This window comes from Ambystoma mexicanum, chromosome 2q, assembly GCF_040938575.1.
Source record: "Ambystoma mexicanum isolate Mex_15411 chromosome 2q, UKY_AmexF1_1, whole genome shotgun sequence".
Classification (NCBI taxonomy): Eukaryota; Metazoa; Chordata; class Amphibia; order Caudata; family Ambystomatidae; genus Ambystoma; species Ambystoma mexicanum.
In genome coordinates this window covers 309,894,365-309,913,920 of record NC_090924.1, presented here as the reverse complement: position 1 = coordinate 309,913,920, position 19,556 = coordinate 309,894,365, and the positions used below count along the sequence as shown (strand labels likewise).

At 42.3% G+C, this 19,556-nt stretch overlaps 1 protein-coding gene across 1 annotated transcript in view; it reads right to left on the bottom strand.

The window, feature by feature from the left end:
- LOC138568695 (uncharacterized) overlaps nt 1–19,556 on the bottom strand; it is a 1,243,988-nt gene that overhangs the window by 929,380 nt on the left and 295,052 nt on the right. Inside the window, exons 66-68 of the mRNA XM_069646472.1 lie at nt 6,706–6,858; nt 6,160–6,359; nt 2,208–2,293 (exon numbers count right to left, since the gene is read on the bottom strand). Coding sequence (XP_069502573.1) covers nt 2,208–2,293; nt 6,160–6,359; nt 6,706–6,858 — 439 coding nt within the window. The remainder of the gene's footprint in view (nt 1–2,207; nt 2,294–6,159; nt 6,360–6,705; nt 6,859–19,556) is intronic.

Genomic DNA, 19,556 nt, shown 5'->3' with positions numbered 1-19,556 from the left:
AATACAGAGAAGCGAGTAGAATGCAGGAGTGCGTAGAACAGATGAATGTGCAGAACGGATGAGCGTAAACCGGATGAGTGTGTAGAACAGATGAGTATGTAGAGCGGATGAGTATGTGGAGCGCATGAGTGTGGATAGCGGATGAGTACGGAAGTGCGGAGAGTGTGCAGATCGCTGGAGGAGATGAATATGCAGACCTGGCGAATGTATAGAGCGGATGAGTGTACAGAGCGGATGAGTGTACAGAGCAGATGAAGGTATAGAGCAGATGAGTGTAGAGAGCAGATGAATATATAGAACATGATTACTGCGTATTAGCGAGTGATTTTATAAGGCTGATGGGTGCATATTGCTGTTGAATGCATGGAAAGCACGAGTGCATAAAGCGGAGGAGTGCATAGAGCGAATGAGTGCAGGGAGCGGATGAGCATGGGGAGCGGATGTGCGCGGGGAGCGGATGAGTACGGGGAGCGAATGAGTGTGGAGAGCGGATCAGTGTGGAGAGCGGATGTGCACGGGGAGCTGTTGAGTTCGGGGAGCGGGTGAGCGCATGGAGCAGGTGATCGCGTAGGGTGGGTGAATGCGTAGAGCAGATGAAGGTGTAGTGCATGCGAGGGGATAAAGCGGACAAACGCGTAGAGGGATGAGTTACACAGACCGGGTGAGTGCGTAGAACGGATAAGCATGTAGAACGGATGAGTGTGGAATGCATGCAGAGTGCGGGGAACGGATGGATGAGCGGAGCGGGATGGATGAGCTGAGCGGAAGAATGTGTAGAGTGGAGGACTGCATAGAACAGACTAGTGGGTAGGGCCGGCAAATATATAAAACAGGCGAGTGCATATGAGCGAATGAGTGCATATGAAAAAAGGGGTACGTAGAGGGGATGAGTGCATAGAGGGGATGAGTGCGTAGAGGGGATGAGTACGTAGAGTGGGAGAGTGTGCAAAACAGGTGAATGCATAGTACGTGTGAGGGCATAAAGCGGATGAGTGCCTGGAGCGAACGAGTGCCTAGAGTGAACGGACGCGTTGCGTAGAGCAGATGAGTACGTAGAACGAACGAGCGCAGATTGCATCCAGTACTGATGACTGCGTAGAATGGATGAGTACGTAGAGCTGCTGAATGCGTAGAGCATGGGGCAGACAGGAGTGCATGCGTGGGGCAGACAGGAGTGCATGCATGGGGCAGACAAGAGTGCATGCGTGGAGCAGACTGGAGTACGCGGGGCGGACTGGAGCACGCGGGGCAGAATGGAGCGCGCGGGGCGGACTGGAGTGCATGAGTGCGTCGAGCGGACCCGAGTGTGTGGAGCAGACTGGGGTGCATGGAGTGGATACGAGTGCATGGAACGGACTGGAGCACATAGAATTGAGGGACATATATAGTATGGTTTGGAATGCAGAGAACGTTTGAAAGAGCATTTAACCCATCATATCACACCACCACGCTTACTCTCTCCTTTACACCACCACTCAACTAGAACACAGAGATACTATGACACCATTCGGTATAACTGTTCTCATACCAACATCCGCCGCACACACCACATCATTCTAAGTAAACACTGCTGGTTACACACCCCCCAACGAGGCGTTCTCTTCAGGCCTAACGCAGCCACATGCGGTCTGTATAAATCCTGCCAGAACGAACACATACTCCTGATCTCTCAACCACCACACCTACCGCTAAGAAGCAGCTATTACACAAATACCGCACCAGCTGCACACATACCCGGTGCCCACACGCACCTTTGACTCTCTCTACTCTCTCTACTGATCTGAACTTCGGTTCCCAAGGGCGTTCAACCTACCAGCGCCTTCAAACCATACCAATGGTATATAAGGCGCTATATAAATGCAAAATAACATAACATAACATGGAATGAATGCTAAAACACACACGCGTGCACGCGTTTACACACACACACACACACTCACACTTTCTCCCACTCTACCCACCAGCAGTGGTTAAGGTCCCTGTGTGCAAAGGCTTCAGCCTAATGATCAATACCCTCGGTGTAGTTATCAGATCCCAGCGGACGATATGTTATTCTTCACACTTTTCATCGCCAATTGCTCAGTGCATTAGGGGCGTCACATACAAGGCAGTTTCGCAATGTCCAAAGGTATGGACATGCGGAAGAGTGACACAACATACATGAAAGTACTCATCTGTTTGGTAACTGACTCCCTGAGAGGGCTTACCTGTGTGAAACGTCAGCAAATATTGGAAGAATGAACTTCGTAGAGTAACTGTAAGTTGGTCGTATGTGCCATTCATAACACGTGCTCTAAAAATAAAATGAAATGAAGATATGAGCGGTTCGTTTTGTTTTTTTTAACAGATTTTTTTTTAATTATGAATAAATCACAATGTTTTTGAAAACCAGGAAAGAGGAGCATAACAAATATATATCTGCTGCCAGGACATACATTTCACAGAGCTCTGAGAAATTAAAAGGAAGATTGTCAATTGCAATTCGTTAGTGGAAAATCGTGCACCACACAATTAGATATTGACATGCAACAACAGACGAACAGTGCAGCAACTAGTTTAAAAACAAAGCACCCCATTGAACAAATTATGAAGTTGAGGGTGGATTTAATGGCGTAAACAAAGCAAAGGAAGTCAAACAAGCCAGCCTTCTCACTTGTTCAAATAATATAATGGCGTTTGAACCTAACTCCAAGTAGGTCATCACAGAAAAGAATAAAGCCATTGCACCTGCCAGTCTACTTGTATCTGACTCAATATTTTCTTTATTCTAACCAAGTTTCCATGTAAAATGGAAGTGTCATGGAGGTCCATATGCGTCCTTCTGAACAAGTTTTCGTGCCCAATCACTTGCTAGAAGAGTTCATGGACTCAAGGATCTTTTGGCTTCTAAACATGTACATGCATGTTGTCTCAGAGATATGTTCTGAATTAGACAGCACGGTCTAAGGGGCTTTGGGAGTATCGTGTGTGTCTTTTTTAAACCTTTTATTAATATTGTGCTTGATATATATGCAACATGTATTAAGGTTGTATGAAGGTCATGTGCTTTGGTTTTATGATGCGCACGTTTTGTATGCTCATGTGATTCTAACTGTATTATTGCAGCGTTGTGTCTTGTTGGCTTTTATTATTGGCACACTTGTACTGTATGTAGCCAAGCGTTATGTTTTTTCTAGCTATATGCTTCAAATGTTTTCTGGCTCTATGCTACGTTGGTTTGTATGTTATGTGATTTTATTCAATTGTTGCAATGTTGTGTTTTGACTGATCCCATCTATTAGGGTTGCTCCTTTTTATATGTAGTTATTTGTATTTGTTTTATTTGTATCGCGCATCGGGGCCCGTGAGCATTTTGGTGCATAATGTAGATGAAATGGTACATACATTGCAAGAATAAACAGTTCTTAGAGGAGCATATATACAGAGACAACGCAGTTTACATATGGGTATATACAGTTATATAGTTACCCTTTACGGGAGTGCAATATACATAAGATATATACAGAAGTACAGATACACATTTTACAACAACGGCATAGCTATGTTAATGGAGTAGGACATGCAGCAAGGGAGTTATCCTTGTCAAAGGGCCATTCCTTGACTTTATGCTTAAAGGAGTGGAAGGAGGGCACAACTCTCAGTGTAGTAGGGAGGGTGTTCTATAATTTTGCTGCCAGGACTGGGAAACTGCCCCCCCCCCTGCTTTTTGCAGCTTAAATCTGGGTTTGCGCACAGAATGGATTCGGGTTGATCTCAACGGTCGTGCGGATGTGTGAGCTAAGAAGCGGTTTGATAGGTATGCAGGTGCGCAGTTTGCTTGGCACTTATGAGTCAAGGTGAGTGTTTTCAATGCTATTCTTTGGTCAATAGGGAGCCAGCGGAGGTTGCTTCTGGTATCAGATATATGAGATTTCCTAGGGATGTTGAGGGCAGCCCGATGGCGTTGTTTTGGGTTACCTGTAATTTATTGATGTTCCTGAGGCAAGTACCAAGGTAAAGAGCATTGCATTAGTCTATCTTGGATATTATGAGGGTTCTGGCGAGGGTGATGCAGTTAGAGGTAGAGAGAAAAGGTCTGCAAGCTGTTATGAGTTTGCATGTATAAGCTGCTGCTGAGGCCACAGCATTGGTTTGTCTGTTGAAGGATGAGGAGGAATAAAGATAGGTACCAAGGGTTTTGGTATCATTGGACACATTGATAGTGTTCCCATCGATACTGAATGCTTTCAAGGCTGGGTTTCATTTGTTCAGTCTAAGGTGGAAGCCTAGAATAAGTAGCTCAGTTTTCTCGTCGTTCAAACAAAGCCCATGGTCGGCCATCCAAGCCTGGATGATCGTAAAACCTTGTTGAGTGCTTTTGAGTCGGATACATGGTCACCCGTGATAGGGATGAGTATCTGGGTGTCATTCGCATAATTCGTGTAGGTGACACCCAAATAGTCAATGATGTCTAAGAGTGGCTTAGTAAATACGTTGTAGAGGGTGGGGGAGATGCAAGATCCTTGTGGAACCCCACATAATACAGGTAATGCTTCTGCAGACGCAGTGGGTGAGAAAACCCTCATGGTTCTTTTGGCCTAAGAAGGACTATGAGCAATAATGTTAAGTATTCATGTGTTACATTATTGTATACTGTATGTGTTTGATGGATTCTTTTTGTATCTGAATAAACATGTTGAAATGAAAAAAATATAAATATATGTTCTCTCCAAAATACCTTATGTCTGGGAGTTAAAATGCTTTAATCTATCACCAACATGCTGTCAGTATGGCCATGAACATGATTTACCCCTCCAGTGAATTTACTGGTTTTGGACTTTCAGAATGGTGCTGCCTTCAACTCCATGCATTGCGTTCTGAAAGGCTGACCTGAACCCTTGTGGAATCAGGGTGTCTGCTAGGGCCCCACATATGTGCCCCAGTTACCCTAAAGTGCACGTCTTGTACTATGAGCTTGCTACACATGCCCTTGTGGAGCTGCAGATAGGCTTTAATGAGATAACCTGTGTAATATCTACGTGACAGATATGTGTATACGAGTTGTGCACCCTTGAATCACCCTCCTTATCATGTGAATGAACTGCGTTGGCATCTGTAGCTTGTATGATATGATATGATAGGTTTTTTATAAGGCGCTTAATACTGAGAGGTTCCTAAGCGCGAACCCGAGGATCGAACCTGTGTTGCTCCGTGTCTTCTTGTTTCCAAGGCGAGCATGTTGCCCCTGAGCTATCCCCCCGAGACAATATCCTCAAGAGGAGAAGATTCAGGCGCAAACATTTTGGCCCAAGCTCAGCGAATGACCAAAAGGTTAATGCAGGTCTCTCCGATAGATACCTGGTGGAACCATCAGACATCTTCCAGTATGGATCAACCAGTTGACATTTTTCAGGCTGCTGCAACGATAGCCCAACAAAATATCCCCACCACAAATATCGCCGTACATATGACCGTTTGTCTCGCCATAGGCAATATTTTTGGGGGAGAAATTTGTGGGAGCAGGGGTTGCGGGGGTGTCCCCCGCACATTTTAAAATAATGCAGGGGTTGCGGGGGTGTCCCCCGCAGGGTCCATGGGTCAATATTGCCACAAAAATATGGCAATATTTTTGTATTGCAATATGTTTGCGGGGATATTAACACATGGAACCGCTGCAACTCACGAATAGACATCAGTAAGTGTGTTGCTTGAGTTCTGTTATTTTGGGCTTTCTATTCCTGAAAAGCTTATTGGCCGGTTATCCACCTTGCTCACTAAACCTTCATTCAGGATAAGCAGGTGGCTTTCCCTACATCATAGGTCTCCGAATTAGACTCGTTTTATGGGTGTTTTTCTAGACTAGACCAGCTGCTGTTCACTACCCAAAGATTGACAGAAGATTCAAATAGATTTTTCAAAAGTTCCAACAACAGCCCACAAAAAATCCATGAACAATATTCTGCCGATATCTGAAAATAACATCGAACGAACTAAGATTTCAAGAGACAATCCATGTCTTTGCACTTGGCTCTGCATAAAGACATGGCGTGCCGGAGAGAAAGCACGGAGTGCACGTGGCTCCCACAGCGCCCAGCGGCCATCTTCTCTAAAGTACTCACTGTAGTGCTTTTCCATGTATAGACAGCAGTATGTTCCGCATTTGCAGACATGAATACTCACAGTTTTGCAGGCACCTGGCAGCTTGTGTTGCGCATCCCAGGAACTTGAAGCTGTTGTGTGGTGAGGAAAGGCAGATATGGGTGTAGCAAAATAGACAGCCATGTATCCAAGAATGTTGAATTAAGGGAAGGCAGCGAATCCACAAAGACGGGCCAAACAGCAGCCAGGATGTCTGTGCCGTTTTCACTGGTCAGACTCCCCTAATGAAAAACACACGTAGTTACATGTAATAGTCCAGATGAATGGAACATCCAAAAGTAAAAAAAAAACATATTTCCCTGCAATCATAGGTGCTCAATGGAAGAACACTGCAAGAATAATCAAAGCAAGTGGGTTGTGATATTTCAGCACAACAGAGAATAGATGGGTATCTGGCTTCCAGTTGGTGATGCCATATCCTGCCTTGCTCTAGAAACGGCCCCGAAATACACCTTTGTGAGTTTCCACTTGCTCGTGCAAAAGGTGTTCCCAATGATATTAAACAATTCAGAGACCTCCGATAGGCACTAAGCCCTCTAAAACTTTAGAACTGAAAACTGAGCATACCATATATTGTTTCCTCACAATGTCCAGCACTTCCATGAGGCTTGTCATATCGGTGTAATGTCTGAAGATCATTCCCCACGCGGTGCTGTTGATGCTACTTCCAGGGCGCGTCAGGATAGCAGCTAGTTCAGTGGGCTGCAGGCGGTTTAATTTCTACAATACATTAATAAAAAGGAAATAGGCGTTTATAATCAAAATACATCTTACTGTCTGAAACAATGAACACATCACAGATTTATATTAACACTAGCAGTTGCACCCATGCTTCGCAGGGTAAGGCCTACTAAAAAAAAAAGAATTATACAACGGTTTATTCATATTGTATACTGTTTACATTGTATGGAACCTACCCACATGCCAAATATCAGGTTTGTAGCATGTTGGGAAGTATGGTGAACATTTCGAACAGAAACACACACATATCCAAGTATTGCAGGCCGCTTAGAAAAACACTTAAAATAGAAATATTTTATACTTTTTACTTTTGTCTACACCATGGAACCTTCCCACATGCCAGATTCCATGTTGGGAAGTATGCTGCACATTTCGAACAGACACACACACACACACACATACACAATATTCCCTTTTATTTATTTATTTTATTTAATTGTACATAGTTCTTAACAGAACTTTTTGGATCTCACATGCTTAAACCAATTATTAAAAATACATATTTAGTATCACAAGACAATATAAGTAAGAATGCATTAAGAATACAATAAAATTGCCTATTGACAATAAAATACCAAATTCATTCATGCAGTCAATTCATACAATCAATTGAAATCTGGGTGACACAACCGCTGTTTCTTTACAGGCTGGTATAAAGCAGCTGCTTTAATTCTCTTACTAACAGCGTAGAAACGAGCTTTAATGATTTGCCAACCCCAGGTTTCACTTATTCAGAAGCGGTAGACTCCTTTGCCAAACCCTAAATAAAGCCAAAAGGACTTTCATAGATTCTGTCTTCAAACAGAACACCCAGAAGAAGTCGGGAGATCTTACAGAGTTGTAATCATATACAAAGGGGCCAAGCAGCACCATGCAGAGTGCACCCATTTCCGGGCACTCGGTCAGCACGTCTGGCTGACTCTTAATTAGATTTAACTCTACACTTTCTGAAAAATCTGTCTTCTGGTGGAATGTTCAATTTGGGGCCACACACTGCCAGAACTGTTAGCTGGTTTGTTCTGAGTCTCTTAATCGAAAGTTACAAACAGCTGCGTCAGGACAGAGCAAGAGATACCTTTCGGGTTTCATAAAGCGGTGCACCACAGATGCTCCATTGACGTAGCCCTTAAGTGAGCCAAGGTGATCATAATTACTCAGCCAATCCCATTTCTCCAGCCTTTGCGTAAATGCCCTTTTTAACGTTGGAAAGGCAGAGCAACGACCAAAGTCTAGGAACCAATCAATTACTGAGCAGAGGTCACCCAAGGGTTTCACTTACGGAGGAGTGCCTATGCCAGACTGGCCGAGATCATAGCTAAAACCCTATTTGTCCAGAAGTGGACAGATAGGAGCTGTCTTTGCCTTTAGCAGAAGGGCTCCCCTACGATACAGAAGTTGTGCTCTCAGTGACAAAACACCTAGCTCGAGTCGCAGATACTCGATCAGGGTAGATCTTGCTAGACCTAATCGGGTTCTCCAAAAACAGGATTCCACCCCCTGTAGCCACCACAGATCTCTCATGGGCAGGGCCTCTAGCCTGTATAGGATTGTAGGGCATAACCATTGTTTATAGAGCACAACACCTTTTAAAGTAAAGCGCCATGGTGCGCTAGGAATTTCCTAGTTATACATGTGATTTGTTACGCTTTTCAAACCCTGGTGTCTATTAAGTTGGCGTATCGTAATGTAGCTGACACCTCCTGCCCCAGGTATTTCTAGGCGTCTGTATACTCCACAATGCCCACAGAGGTCATTATCTCAGTCCTGTTAATTTGTTTTGGCGCAACCAACATTACCTTGGTTTTAGCTAGATTTATCGCAAGATGGTTTTCGTTAGCATAAACCCCTAGTTCATCCAATTTAGCCTTTATCCCTGTTAGTAGATGGTCAAAAATAGCTAGGTCATCAGCATAAAGCATTCCACTGATAGGGGTGGCTCTAGCCATCAGCCTGCCCAGTTTATCTGCTATATAGATGTGAAAAAGCAGGGGGGCTAGCATACATCCCTGTCTCACACCCCCTGCTAATTCGCATCGCCTCCGGCAGCTGACCAGAGTGACCAAACAGTATCGGGTCAGAGTTATCTGTGTGCAAGGCCACGATTACGTCAAGGAGCCAGCTAGGGCACCCCCAGGTCTACATCTTACTCCAGAGAATACTGTGGTCAACCTGATCGAACGCAGACTTGAAGTCCGCAAAAGCAATGTAGACTGAGTTACTGGAATCGGTCTTTGCCTGTGCTATAATTGTGTCGAGTACCCTTAAATTGTGCACAGTGCTAGACCCAGGTGGGAAACCTGCCTGAAAAGGAAGGGTGTAAAACATTATAGGTCTCAACCCAGGCCTGCAGATGTTCTAAGACATACAGGGAAAACACCTTTCAGTAATGTCGAGCAGGGACAATAACCGATCATTTTCTGGAACCAGTCGGTCCCCAGCTTTATTATATACTGGAACCAAATTGATTTCTTACAGGAATCTGGAATAGAACTGGCCAGGCAGAGTTTGTTAAACAAGGGTATTATACTCCTACCCATAAACCCATATGCCCCTTCAACACAGCAGCTGACAGGCCATTTGGGCCCGGCGCTCTTGAATTTTTTGCTTTGTTAGATGTTCACAAATGTTTCCGCAGTTAAACTTAATGGGCCAATGAGTCATCGACTGCCGGGCCGACTCGGACGAGTCAGATTCATTCAACATTTTGTCCTCACTGAACTTGACACAGAAGCCCTCCATTATTGGATTCAAAGTCAACTGATTGCTCGACTTCCTGGCAGATGACAACATCCTCCACATGCTGCCCGCATTACTGCTCATTAATGCCTCAATCGTCTTCTGCCAATTACCGATTGTGCCCTCCCTTTTCCACCTTCCCACCCAGTTTCTATATTGATTCTTCAGTCTGGAGGACTCGTGTTTCAGGAAATAGGCAGAGGCACAGGAGTTCGTTAAGACTCTCAGCTGTTTCTTGTTTCTTTCCCTTTTATATATATAGAGATGGAAGCAAATAGTACACTTGCCTGCACAACCTGATTGCCATTTCTGATAATATCACAGTTTATCCTTGTTCAGTGATGAGAATGGGTGAGGGCAGTTGGCATTGTTTATGGGACATTTGTGTAAAATTGTGCAGCTATCCAGACACTTATAAAATACGTTTTCAGGGCACATTTTAATTCTTCCCATTTTTTATTTGGAACCTGATATGGTTTGTACTCAAGAAATGATTTAGGAGATTATATTCATGCCTTCTGATTTTTATCTTTAAGTTAGTGAATTCTTATTTTCCCTAAATAGGAAATTAATTCTGTGAAGCAAATTTAAATCATGAATTGTGCAGTGGCACAGAAATATAACCTAACTAGGGTTTGCACTGATACATTGCAGAACATTGTATGGCTCAATTCCTCCAGCCTGCTTCAACGTGTGTTCCTCTACACTTCTGTCAGTACTTCTTTTCTAAGTCTGCCTGTGATTAACCTTCCTCTTCAGTCATCGGATTACTTCCTCTCACATACAGATAACATGTGCATTGTTCCCATGTAGGGTATACACTTCACAATAGGTCCCAACATTGCATCTCGCTCGTACACATTTAGTTTTTACTTCCTTATTTGCCCCCAGACCGACCTTCCTTCCTTCCTTCCTTCCTTCCTTCCTTCCTTCCTTCCTTCCTTCCTTCCTTCCTTCCTTCCTTCCTTCCTTCCTTCCTTCCTTCCTTCCTTCCTTCCTTCCTTCCTTCCTTCCTTCCTTCCTTCCTTCCTTCCTTCCTTTCTTTTAAGGTCAGTTAGGGTCAGTCTTTGAGTTACTTTTTTCAAAGGGTGGGGGAATAAATGATATTTGAAGGGTGATAGGAGGTTATGCAAAGCTAAGCGTCTAGGAGTGAGGGAATGTTAAAGTACAACAATTTACACTGCTTTAGGGGTTTGAATCCTCAGTGCAATAATGTTAATGTGTATTTGTATTTTGCTTTGTATACTGTGAACCCAGTTAGGAAGCAACAGAGTGTTGTATAACTAATTTGTCATAAAAAGGGGTCAATGCAAGTGAAGGTTACATGTTATAGTAGTTTGGATAACCCATAATAGAGTGGTGTTATATACCTATGAACAGTAGGTATTAAATGACCTCTAGGTATTCCCTAAAGAGCAAGGTCTTGAGATATTTCCTGGACTGCAGGCGCTTTGGATTGTTGCTGGCATGTATTCCAGTAGGGCATAGCAAGATAAGGCCTGTTTCCTGGTTTTCTCTTTGTGTGCACATTTAATGTCAAGCCTCACATTGGTTGTTGCTAGGTATGCTGGTATTTGAGCAGAAGCTGTCTTGTAGGTGATGCAGGCAGCTTAGAAGAGTATCCTTGGTGGGATAGGTAGGCGGTGTATTCTCTAAGGATGGGGGCGATGTGGTCACATTTCTTAGTTCCCTTTATGAGGTCGGCAGCAGCGTGTTGAACAGCCCTAAGGGGGGATCAGGAGTGTGGCCAGGACACTGAAGAGAAGAGTGTTTCCTCCAACCAGTGTGCGATTAGCAAGGCCAGGACAGTGGTCCTCAGGTGGGAGAAAGGGTTTTATCTTCTGGATAGTTGGTAGTTGATACCAGGCGATTTGGGCTTTTTTATTGATATGCTATTGGAAGGAAAGATTGCTGTTATTATTGAACCAAAGTGATTTGGCATTTTTTATTTTAATTCTTTTTAATTTTATTTGGTTGGCTGAATAGAATCAACCTTTCAAATTTTACAAAATGTTTTCAACACTTCTTCGAATATATTACATACATCATTAAAATTGACATGATTTCATATTTACATAGAAAAATAAATCCTAGGCATTTAATTTATCAAACATTTGCTTAAAAATTCAAAGCTCTCAATCTATTTCTTACTATTTATGTTCATATCTGGAAGTAGAAAATCAAGGTATTGAACTATGGCTTTCCTTATGGTTAACTTTGTGTTGGAAAAGATGGTCCACCATATTTCGTCATTTCCAGTTGGTCTGAATATGCAAAGTTGTTTTGCAAAGAATAGTTTTCGTTGCGAAACTAAATCGGGGCAGGAGACTATGATATGTTCAAGCGTCTCTATTTGGGTGACATTACAGAAACGGCAGAAATTCAAATCTTTTAGAATTTGACTGCTCCTGGCCAAGTTATCATTGGTATGCCATAGATTCAATCTGAATCAAAGATATTTATTTCTTATATATGGCGATGGGCATTTTGTCAAATAATCTGACATATGGCGGAGTCTCTTAAATCCAAACAAAGATGTAGTAAAATCCTTATACAGCAGACATTGCTCCCGATTACATATCCAACTGAATTGGTATAATTTCAGCTTTGCTCGCATAGGATTGTCTATTAACAGTTGTAGGGAGATACTTGCATCCGACATTGTATTTAACCCCTCATGTCGCCATTTCTGCGAAAGTGAGTGAGATGAGCTAATCAAATAGTGAGCTACTGCATTTAGGATGTTATTTAATTGTAAACACAGTAAACACTTTCGAAAAAGCCCACATCTTTTCCAAGCCACATAAGCTGACAGAGGTAACAAACCTAATTCAAAATGCAGAATTGGCATCGGTGTACACATAGGTAATTTTAGAACCTTTTTCCAGAAGCGAGCTTCTAGAATATGCCATGATGGCTGTGCTTGTTTGACATGATTTCCATCCCATACAACAAGACGGGAATTACTTTTTGCTCATAAAATACCATTATATTAAAATTCTATAATACTATCTTATATATATTATAATACTATAATACTATGAATACTATATTTAGTGGTATAAAGACCACTAATCTTTTAATCTCCTCCCTTTTCTTCTCTCGTCTTTTCTATTGTTCTTCCCTCCTCTTTGGACTCCCTGCTTCTCATTTTGCCCCCCTTAAATCCCTCTACCACTCTGCCATTCGTACCCTCTGTCTTCTCTCTCCTCATGACTCCATCTCCTCCTCGCTCTCACATCTTGGCTGGCTTTCCTTTCATTCCCAATTTAAATTCCACTTCCTCTGTCTTGTCTTTAAATCTCTTCATGATCTTGCTCCCCCATATCTCTCCTCTCTCATCTCATTTTACACTCCCTCCCGTTCCCTCCGATCTGCAGACCTCTTTCTTCTCTTGGTTCCCCCGTCCCCATGTGCCTCCTCTCGTTTTCGCTCCTTTCAGCTCCTTGCCCCCCTCCACTGGAACTCCCTTCCTCTCTCTATCCGTTCCATCCCCACCTATTCCACCTTTCGTGTCTCCTTAAAATCTCTTCTTCTCCACTCCCCTCCCTGATACTCTGATCCTCTTCCATCGTCCCCTTTTCCCCCTTTTTATCCTCCTCATCTTACCTCTCTCCCTCCGCTTTGTTTCCTCTAAAGTCCCCTCTTCTCCCTCGCCTTCAGCTTATCCCACTTCCTGTTCCCCACGTCCTTCCCCTCTCCACCCCTTCCTCCCTCATTTTTCTTCACTGGCAAATTGTTCTAGTTGCTGTATTACTGGTTTGACTCATATTTTGTAATTGCTTCTGCTGTTATTGTATTCTTGTTGTTATAATGTAAAGCGCTTTGGTGTAAAGCGCTATATAAACACAATAAACATAAACATAAACATTATATGCTTGTATGAAAATTTGCCATATTTGTAAATCAAAATGTTTGCTTGCGAGATTAGAGATGTCATCTTGCATTCCAAATTAATTAGATGTCTTGAATTAGACATGTAGTTTTGAACAATCATTCCTAAGTATTTGTATTCTGATACAATCTGCAGTTCCACTTGTTGTACGGACCATTTGTATTTGATGAAACGATTTTAAAATTTCGCTTTGCATACTAGAATCTGAGATTTTTCCTGGTTCACAGTTAGGTTATTCAGTTCAGTATATTTCACTAAGGTGTTGATTAGATTCTGGAGCCCTGTCGGTGTCGGGGACAGGAGCACTAAATAATCTGCGTATAATAACCAGGCTATATGCTGCTTTCCGAGTTTAGGGGCATCAGATAAAGTAGATAGCAAGGATACACCTATGTCTAGAATGAAAACATTAAACAAGATGGAGGCCAGTATGCAACCTTGTTTCAAGCCTCAACTTGTGCTGAAAGACAAGGTCAGTAGGCCTTCTGTGTTTAATCGCACTTGCATAGAGGTGTTAGTATGCAAATGTTGAATCGAAGCTATTAAAGAAGGTGGACAGCCATATCGGAATAGTTTGTCATACAACAGTTTTCGATCAATGGAGTCAAACGCCATTTTGAAATCAACAAATGCCACGTAGAGTGGTTGGTTATCTATGACGCTTTGCGATTTCAACATGTTTAACGTAATCATGTTTGGTGTTGTACCTAACCCAGTTACAAATCCTGATTGAAAAGGATCACGTCTAAAGGTCTTCGCTGACCAGTTGTTAAAATTCACGCAATATAATCCGAGCAAATATTTTGCCGGGTGCGTCGAGTTAAGATATCGGTTGGTAGCTTGCTGGGTTATTACGATCTCCTTTTTTGTATATTGGTATGATGATGGAATGCTTCCATGACTTAGGAATAGCTTGCATTTGATTTACATTGTTAAACATAGTTGATAGAATATCATCCCACAACTCTGGGTGTTGTTTTAGCATTAAGTTCGATAACCCGTCCGGGCCAGGAGCTCTCGAGATACTGGCTTTATGTATAAAGTACAAAATATCTTTTCTATCAAAGTTTAGATGAAAATCGCCAATTGAGGTGGTATTAGATTCACCAGTTGCCTCATTGGGTTGAGTATATATTCTTGTGAAATATTAAATCCAAGTTTGTTCATTGACACAGTTCGATTGAATAGCAGCCTTGTGACCGGCCACAGACTGATTTATTATTGACCACATTTGCAAAGTATTCTTGTCACATAAGCTACTTGATAGAGTAAAGATTTCCAGCCCCGCAGCCAATTTTTATATTTAGTTTTAATGTGTGTTAGTAAAGGAGCTCGTAATGCTATTGGTAGTTTTAAAGCTTGTCGTTTTTCCTGGCGAGTTTGTGTTTTCTTGATTTTAATTTCGTTACTTAATATAAGAAAAGTAGTCATATGCTTTGTTTTCTATCGTATGGATTTAGGTTAAACAGCTGCATAGTATCAGAAAAAATTATTTCTTTCGGATCTAGGTTATAACTAGATTGTTTTGTTTGCAATGCATACTATTCACTAAAGTCCTTCAAAGGGGCTTCTGTACGGAATAACCTGTTTCGGGCTGTATTTACACCTATGTTACCCTGCATTTGATCACATTGTACTTTTTCTGGTGAATAAGGAATTGACCATTTCATGAGTAACATGTTGGGTCACTCAAATCTATAAAATGTACATAGAAGTGTGTAATTTGAGTCATAACTTTGCTGTCCCCTCTCTGCCAAGTTGGTCTAGGTGGTATATCAGAAGGAAAAAAAAACATTTACTATAAATATATTTCTTGATTTGGCAAGATATAACCATTTTGCTAAACGAGTTCGAGAGTGAGCCTGGTTTTTGTCAAAACAGTGTAGGTTAAAATCTCCTGCCAGAATCGTATGATGGATGTTAGAATCTAGTGAAATAAAATCTAGGAGATCAGTAATATCATCAAGAAATTGATCATCAGAAATGCCATCCGGATTCCAGTACAGGTTGATTATGGCAAAGGATCTCATATTGCAATGCAATTTAATCATCTGTATGTATTGGATTAGGGAAGCCCCAGAATTCGGTTTTTATGTGAGAGCTTTGCTTAGTGGCTATTAGTAATCCTGAAGTAGTAAGATTTGGCATTTGAGTTCAACTGAGGTGAGAATCCATCAAGGTGCATGCCATTCACCCACGCTTGGATGACTTCCTGTTTCGAACGATAGCTATTGAAATCAATTCTGATTTGGTGGCATTGAGTTTCAGGTGAGTTTGAGTGTGAGCTGAGTTTCAATAGGCTTGCCATTCAAGCTTTGATGGAAGCAAGGCATTTCCTGATGTGTGAAATGTCTTGAGTAATTCACTTTGGGGTATAACCGGGTATCATCCACTTATCAGTGAAGGGAGATATTAGAATCACTAAGCAGTGACCTAAGTGGTTCCACATAGAGTATAAAGATCATTGGGGAGAGTATTGATTACTGTGTGACTCTGCAGATGGCCAGGTGATGAGTGAATCTGAAGTTACTCATCTGGACTGCTTAGTGTCTGTCCAAGAGGTAGGAGGCGAACCAGTTCAGGACTATTCTTGTGAATTCCGTTCTGTTGGCAAGAAGTCTTCTAAGTGGCCGACTGTGTCAAACGCGACAGATATGTCAAAAAGGACCAACAGACAGGAGTCTCCTTTATCCAGGGCTTGGAGAGCATTATCTAAGACCTGCAGGGTGTCGGTGTCAGTGCTACATCTGGATCTAAATCCAGATTGGTAGTCGCAGAGTGGGCCATGTTGGTGAATCTGATCGTGGAGTTGGTTGGCAACTGCCTTCAGATAGCAAGGTTGTCTTGTCTAGGGTTGGTAATGAAGGTTAGGGACTTGAGGCTAAACTCTCAGTAGGGTAGATGGGATGGTAAACCCTTTAGTGGCATGCAAAGCAGAATTAAACATATGCAGCCTCATCCCAAGTTTGGTGGTATGTTGGTGGTACATCTGCCGAAATACTGCCAAAATAAGTTAGCATTACTGCCATTCGATCCTGTGGGTTTACCACAGGATTACATGTGGTGGTCAGGTAGTGTTAGTCCCCATTTATGGAGTACCTAGGACTCTATTGTTTTTTTGGCAGAATTACCACTGGCGTAATTACTGAGTGGTAATTCTGCCGATTTTTGTAGGAAAATTTGCAGTAACGGAATTGCCTCCATTTTCTTCCCACACTGCCAAACTTGGAATGAGGCCCTTAATATTGTCAGACCCAGTACAAAATGTACAAAGTGAAATAAAATATATAGTTGCACACATCTACAAATCCCCAGATATAAATCTCTGCAACTTTTAAAAGTGTATAAACTGTCAATAAACCTTTCTCCTGGTTCCAATGACCACATGCTTCATGTGAGGAATCCCTGAATTAAAGTGATACCTACATTACCTTTCAGTACGGATATATTAGCCATTGATTTCAGGCTATGATAAAGGGAAAAATAGGCAGCCCCCATGAGAATCCTGAATTCCTTAGTGGTGTATAGAGAAAGTCTTTTGGGTTGTGGATTCACAAAGTTGATGTATTTGGCACTGGAATAGCCCTGTTCACCCTAACCAGCTCATTGTAATGAACCTATTAAATGGTGGTAGGTAGCATGATTGTTAGTGCATTCACTAGGACAGAACTCCTATTTGTGAATCTGATCCATCTCTGCATATGTTGCAGAAGGATCAGTGACTTGTGATATGCAGTCCTTTAAAGACACAGGTTTCTGTGCCCACAAAATGCAGTGAATCTGCAAATATTTCTGTCTTTCGCACAGGTGCGTGAGGAAGATCTGAAATGCTGGCCACCAAAACAAACATAGCTCCTGCCATCGGCTGATTGAGTCCAAAGGGTTACACCTGTTTTTTTCTACTGCAGGGAAAGCAGGTATAATCCACTGCAATCATGCTGGTTCATGGGCATTTGAAAGGTGAACCACGTGGGACAGCTAGACTCTTGAGATCTTGTCTCAAAGCTGTGGGTGATTGGATGAGCCAGAATTGTCTGAAACCTATCGGAGGTTAGACCGAAGTCCTGGTGGTGGATCCACCGGATTCCTCATCTCTTTGGACTACTGACCTTTGGCCACCGACCTTAGGTTCTTTACCGACCCCGGTTCTAACAGTAAACAATCTTGGCATCAAAATGTCAGCCTCTTTATCTATGGAGGCCCAGGTCAACTCTACTTGTAGCTCTGGCTTCTTCAAACTTAAACTGCTGAATAAAAAATGTCCATACATTCCAACTAGTTTTCATGCTTCTGTCGTATCTGCTTCTTTCAATAGCAGCCTTGACTAATGTAATGTGGTGCTGCTAGCGCAACCCCTTTACCTACTCAATCGCCTACAGGTGCTACAGAATGTTGCAGTTCGCTCGGCCATGGGTATCCCATATGGCCAATCAGCCACACCAGCTCCATTGGGTGCCTGTCATAGCTCACAACCAGTTCAAATCTTTGTGTATTATCCATCATGCCTACCAGGAGAAAGGCTGCCTATCTTTACGGATGAAAATCCATCCTTATTGTCCCAGGCGATTGTTATGTTCTACATCATCATTTCTTCTTGCTGTTTAGTCGTACCATTGGGAACACTGTGGAGGTTGTGCCTTCTCGGTTGCTCGTCCGGAACTTTGGAATTCGCTTCACATGGCTCTTCGAAGTATCTCTGACTTTGATCATTTCCAAGCATGGCTTAAAACACACCTGTTTATGTAATGTAGTAGTCTGCCGTTTTTTAAAAACTGCACCATGGTGCCTCTGGTGAGAGTTTGCGCTATACAAATACGCGATAGATAGGCATATGGTCCTTGAGAATTTCATCCCTTATGAGATCTGAGCTTCACAGTAGAACTCAAGTCTACAGGTTAGTCCTGAAGGAACAAGTTACTTGTGAGAAAGGAAAAGAAAACACTCTCCACACCTTCACATGTGCCCTCAGCATACTTGCCAACCCTACAGATTTAGGCAGTAGGCTACTGCTTTTGAAGCAGCCCTACCACCTACAGATTTCAGTGACAGATCCTACTGCTTTTTACAGTGGCAAGTACTTTATGTGATTCTAAGGCCGACTGCTTGAGACCAGCCCAGGACAAAGCATTCAACGCATTAATTAGTCTGTCTGTACAGTGGGCTAGGAGGTGATTACTTTGATTGGGCTCAGACCTGCACTCTTGCCAGTACAACCCTTAAGTGAACCAGTAGTGAAAGCAAGTTACAGAGTGTAACACCATCATACAGCATCTGGCGACAATTTGGTGTTAGCATTCAGAATTATACTTTTTTAACACATTTCAACATCTTTCCATGTTGTGCTGTTTGTATGTTTTGTATTTTCCTGTGATGTCATTGTTATGGGAATTATTTTTTCAAACTTGAAAAATACTACATCTTTTTGGTCACAGAATGTTGGCAAGTATGCCTCAGTTTAGTGTCTGTCCATGTCTGTCGCATTCAACAAGGACTGTCTAAGCTGATCGTTTTTTATGCCATGGGCTCGAAATGCTCCAATAAATAAATAAATATTGTGTCACCATTAAAAGTGATAACAATCATTAAAGAACTTCAAAGACAAAAGAGAGCAAAACAAATATGGTTGTCTCATGCATAGGCAACTGGGCCTCTCTCCATTAACTTTATGGTAAAAGAAAACAAGTGCAACTAAGGCCCACACAGAATGTTCACCTTTCAGCAAATCACAATGCGAAAAAAACCTAAAGCAAGAAATAATCACTAAGGCAGAACTGAGTTCATGCACGTTTGCCATACACCACTGGCCATACCTACAGCTTTTACTCAATTAGGTGTTGCTAAAGCATACCGATGAGAAAAAAACCTCAAATGGACACAGCCCGCCAAACTCTAGTTTGTCCACTGCACATTTACTGCACTACACAAAACCACAACACCAAACGAAATAGGTCTGGGGATATTGCCATAAAGGTATCAGCCTTCGCCTTGAAGCATGACCTTTAATTGTGTGTCAATACCCATGGGGGGTGGGGTGAGTGCATCATTT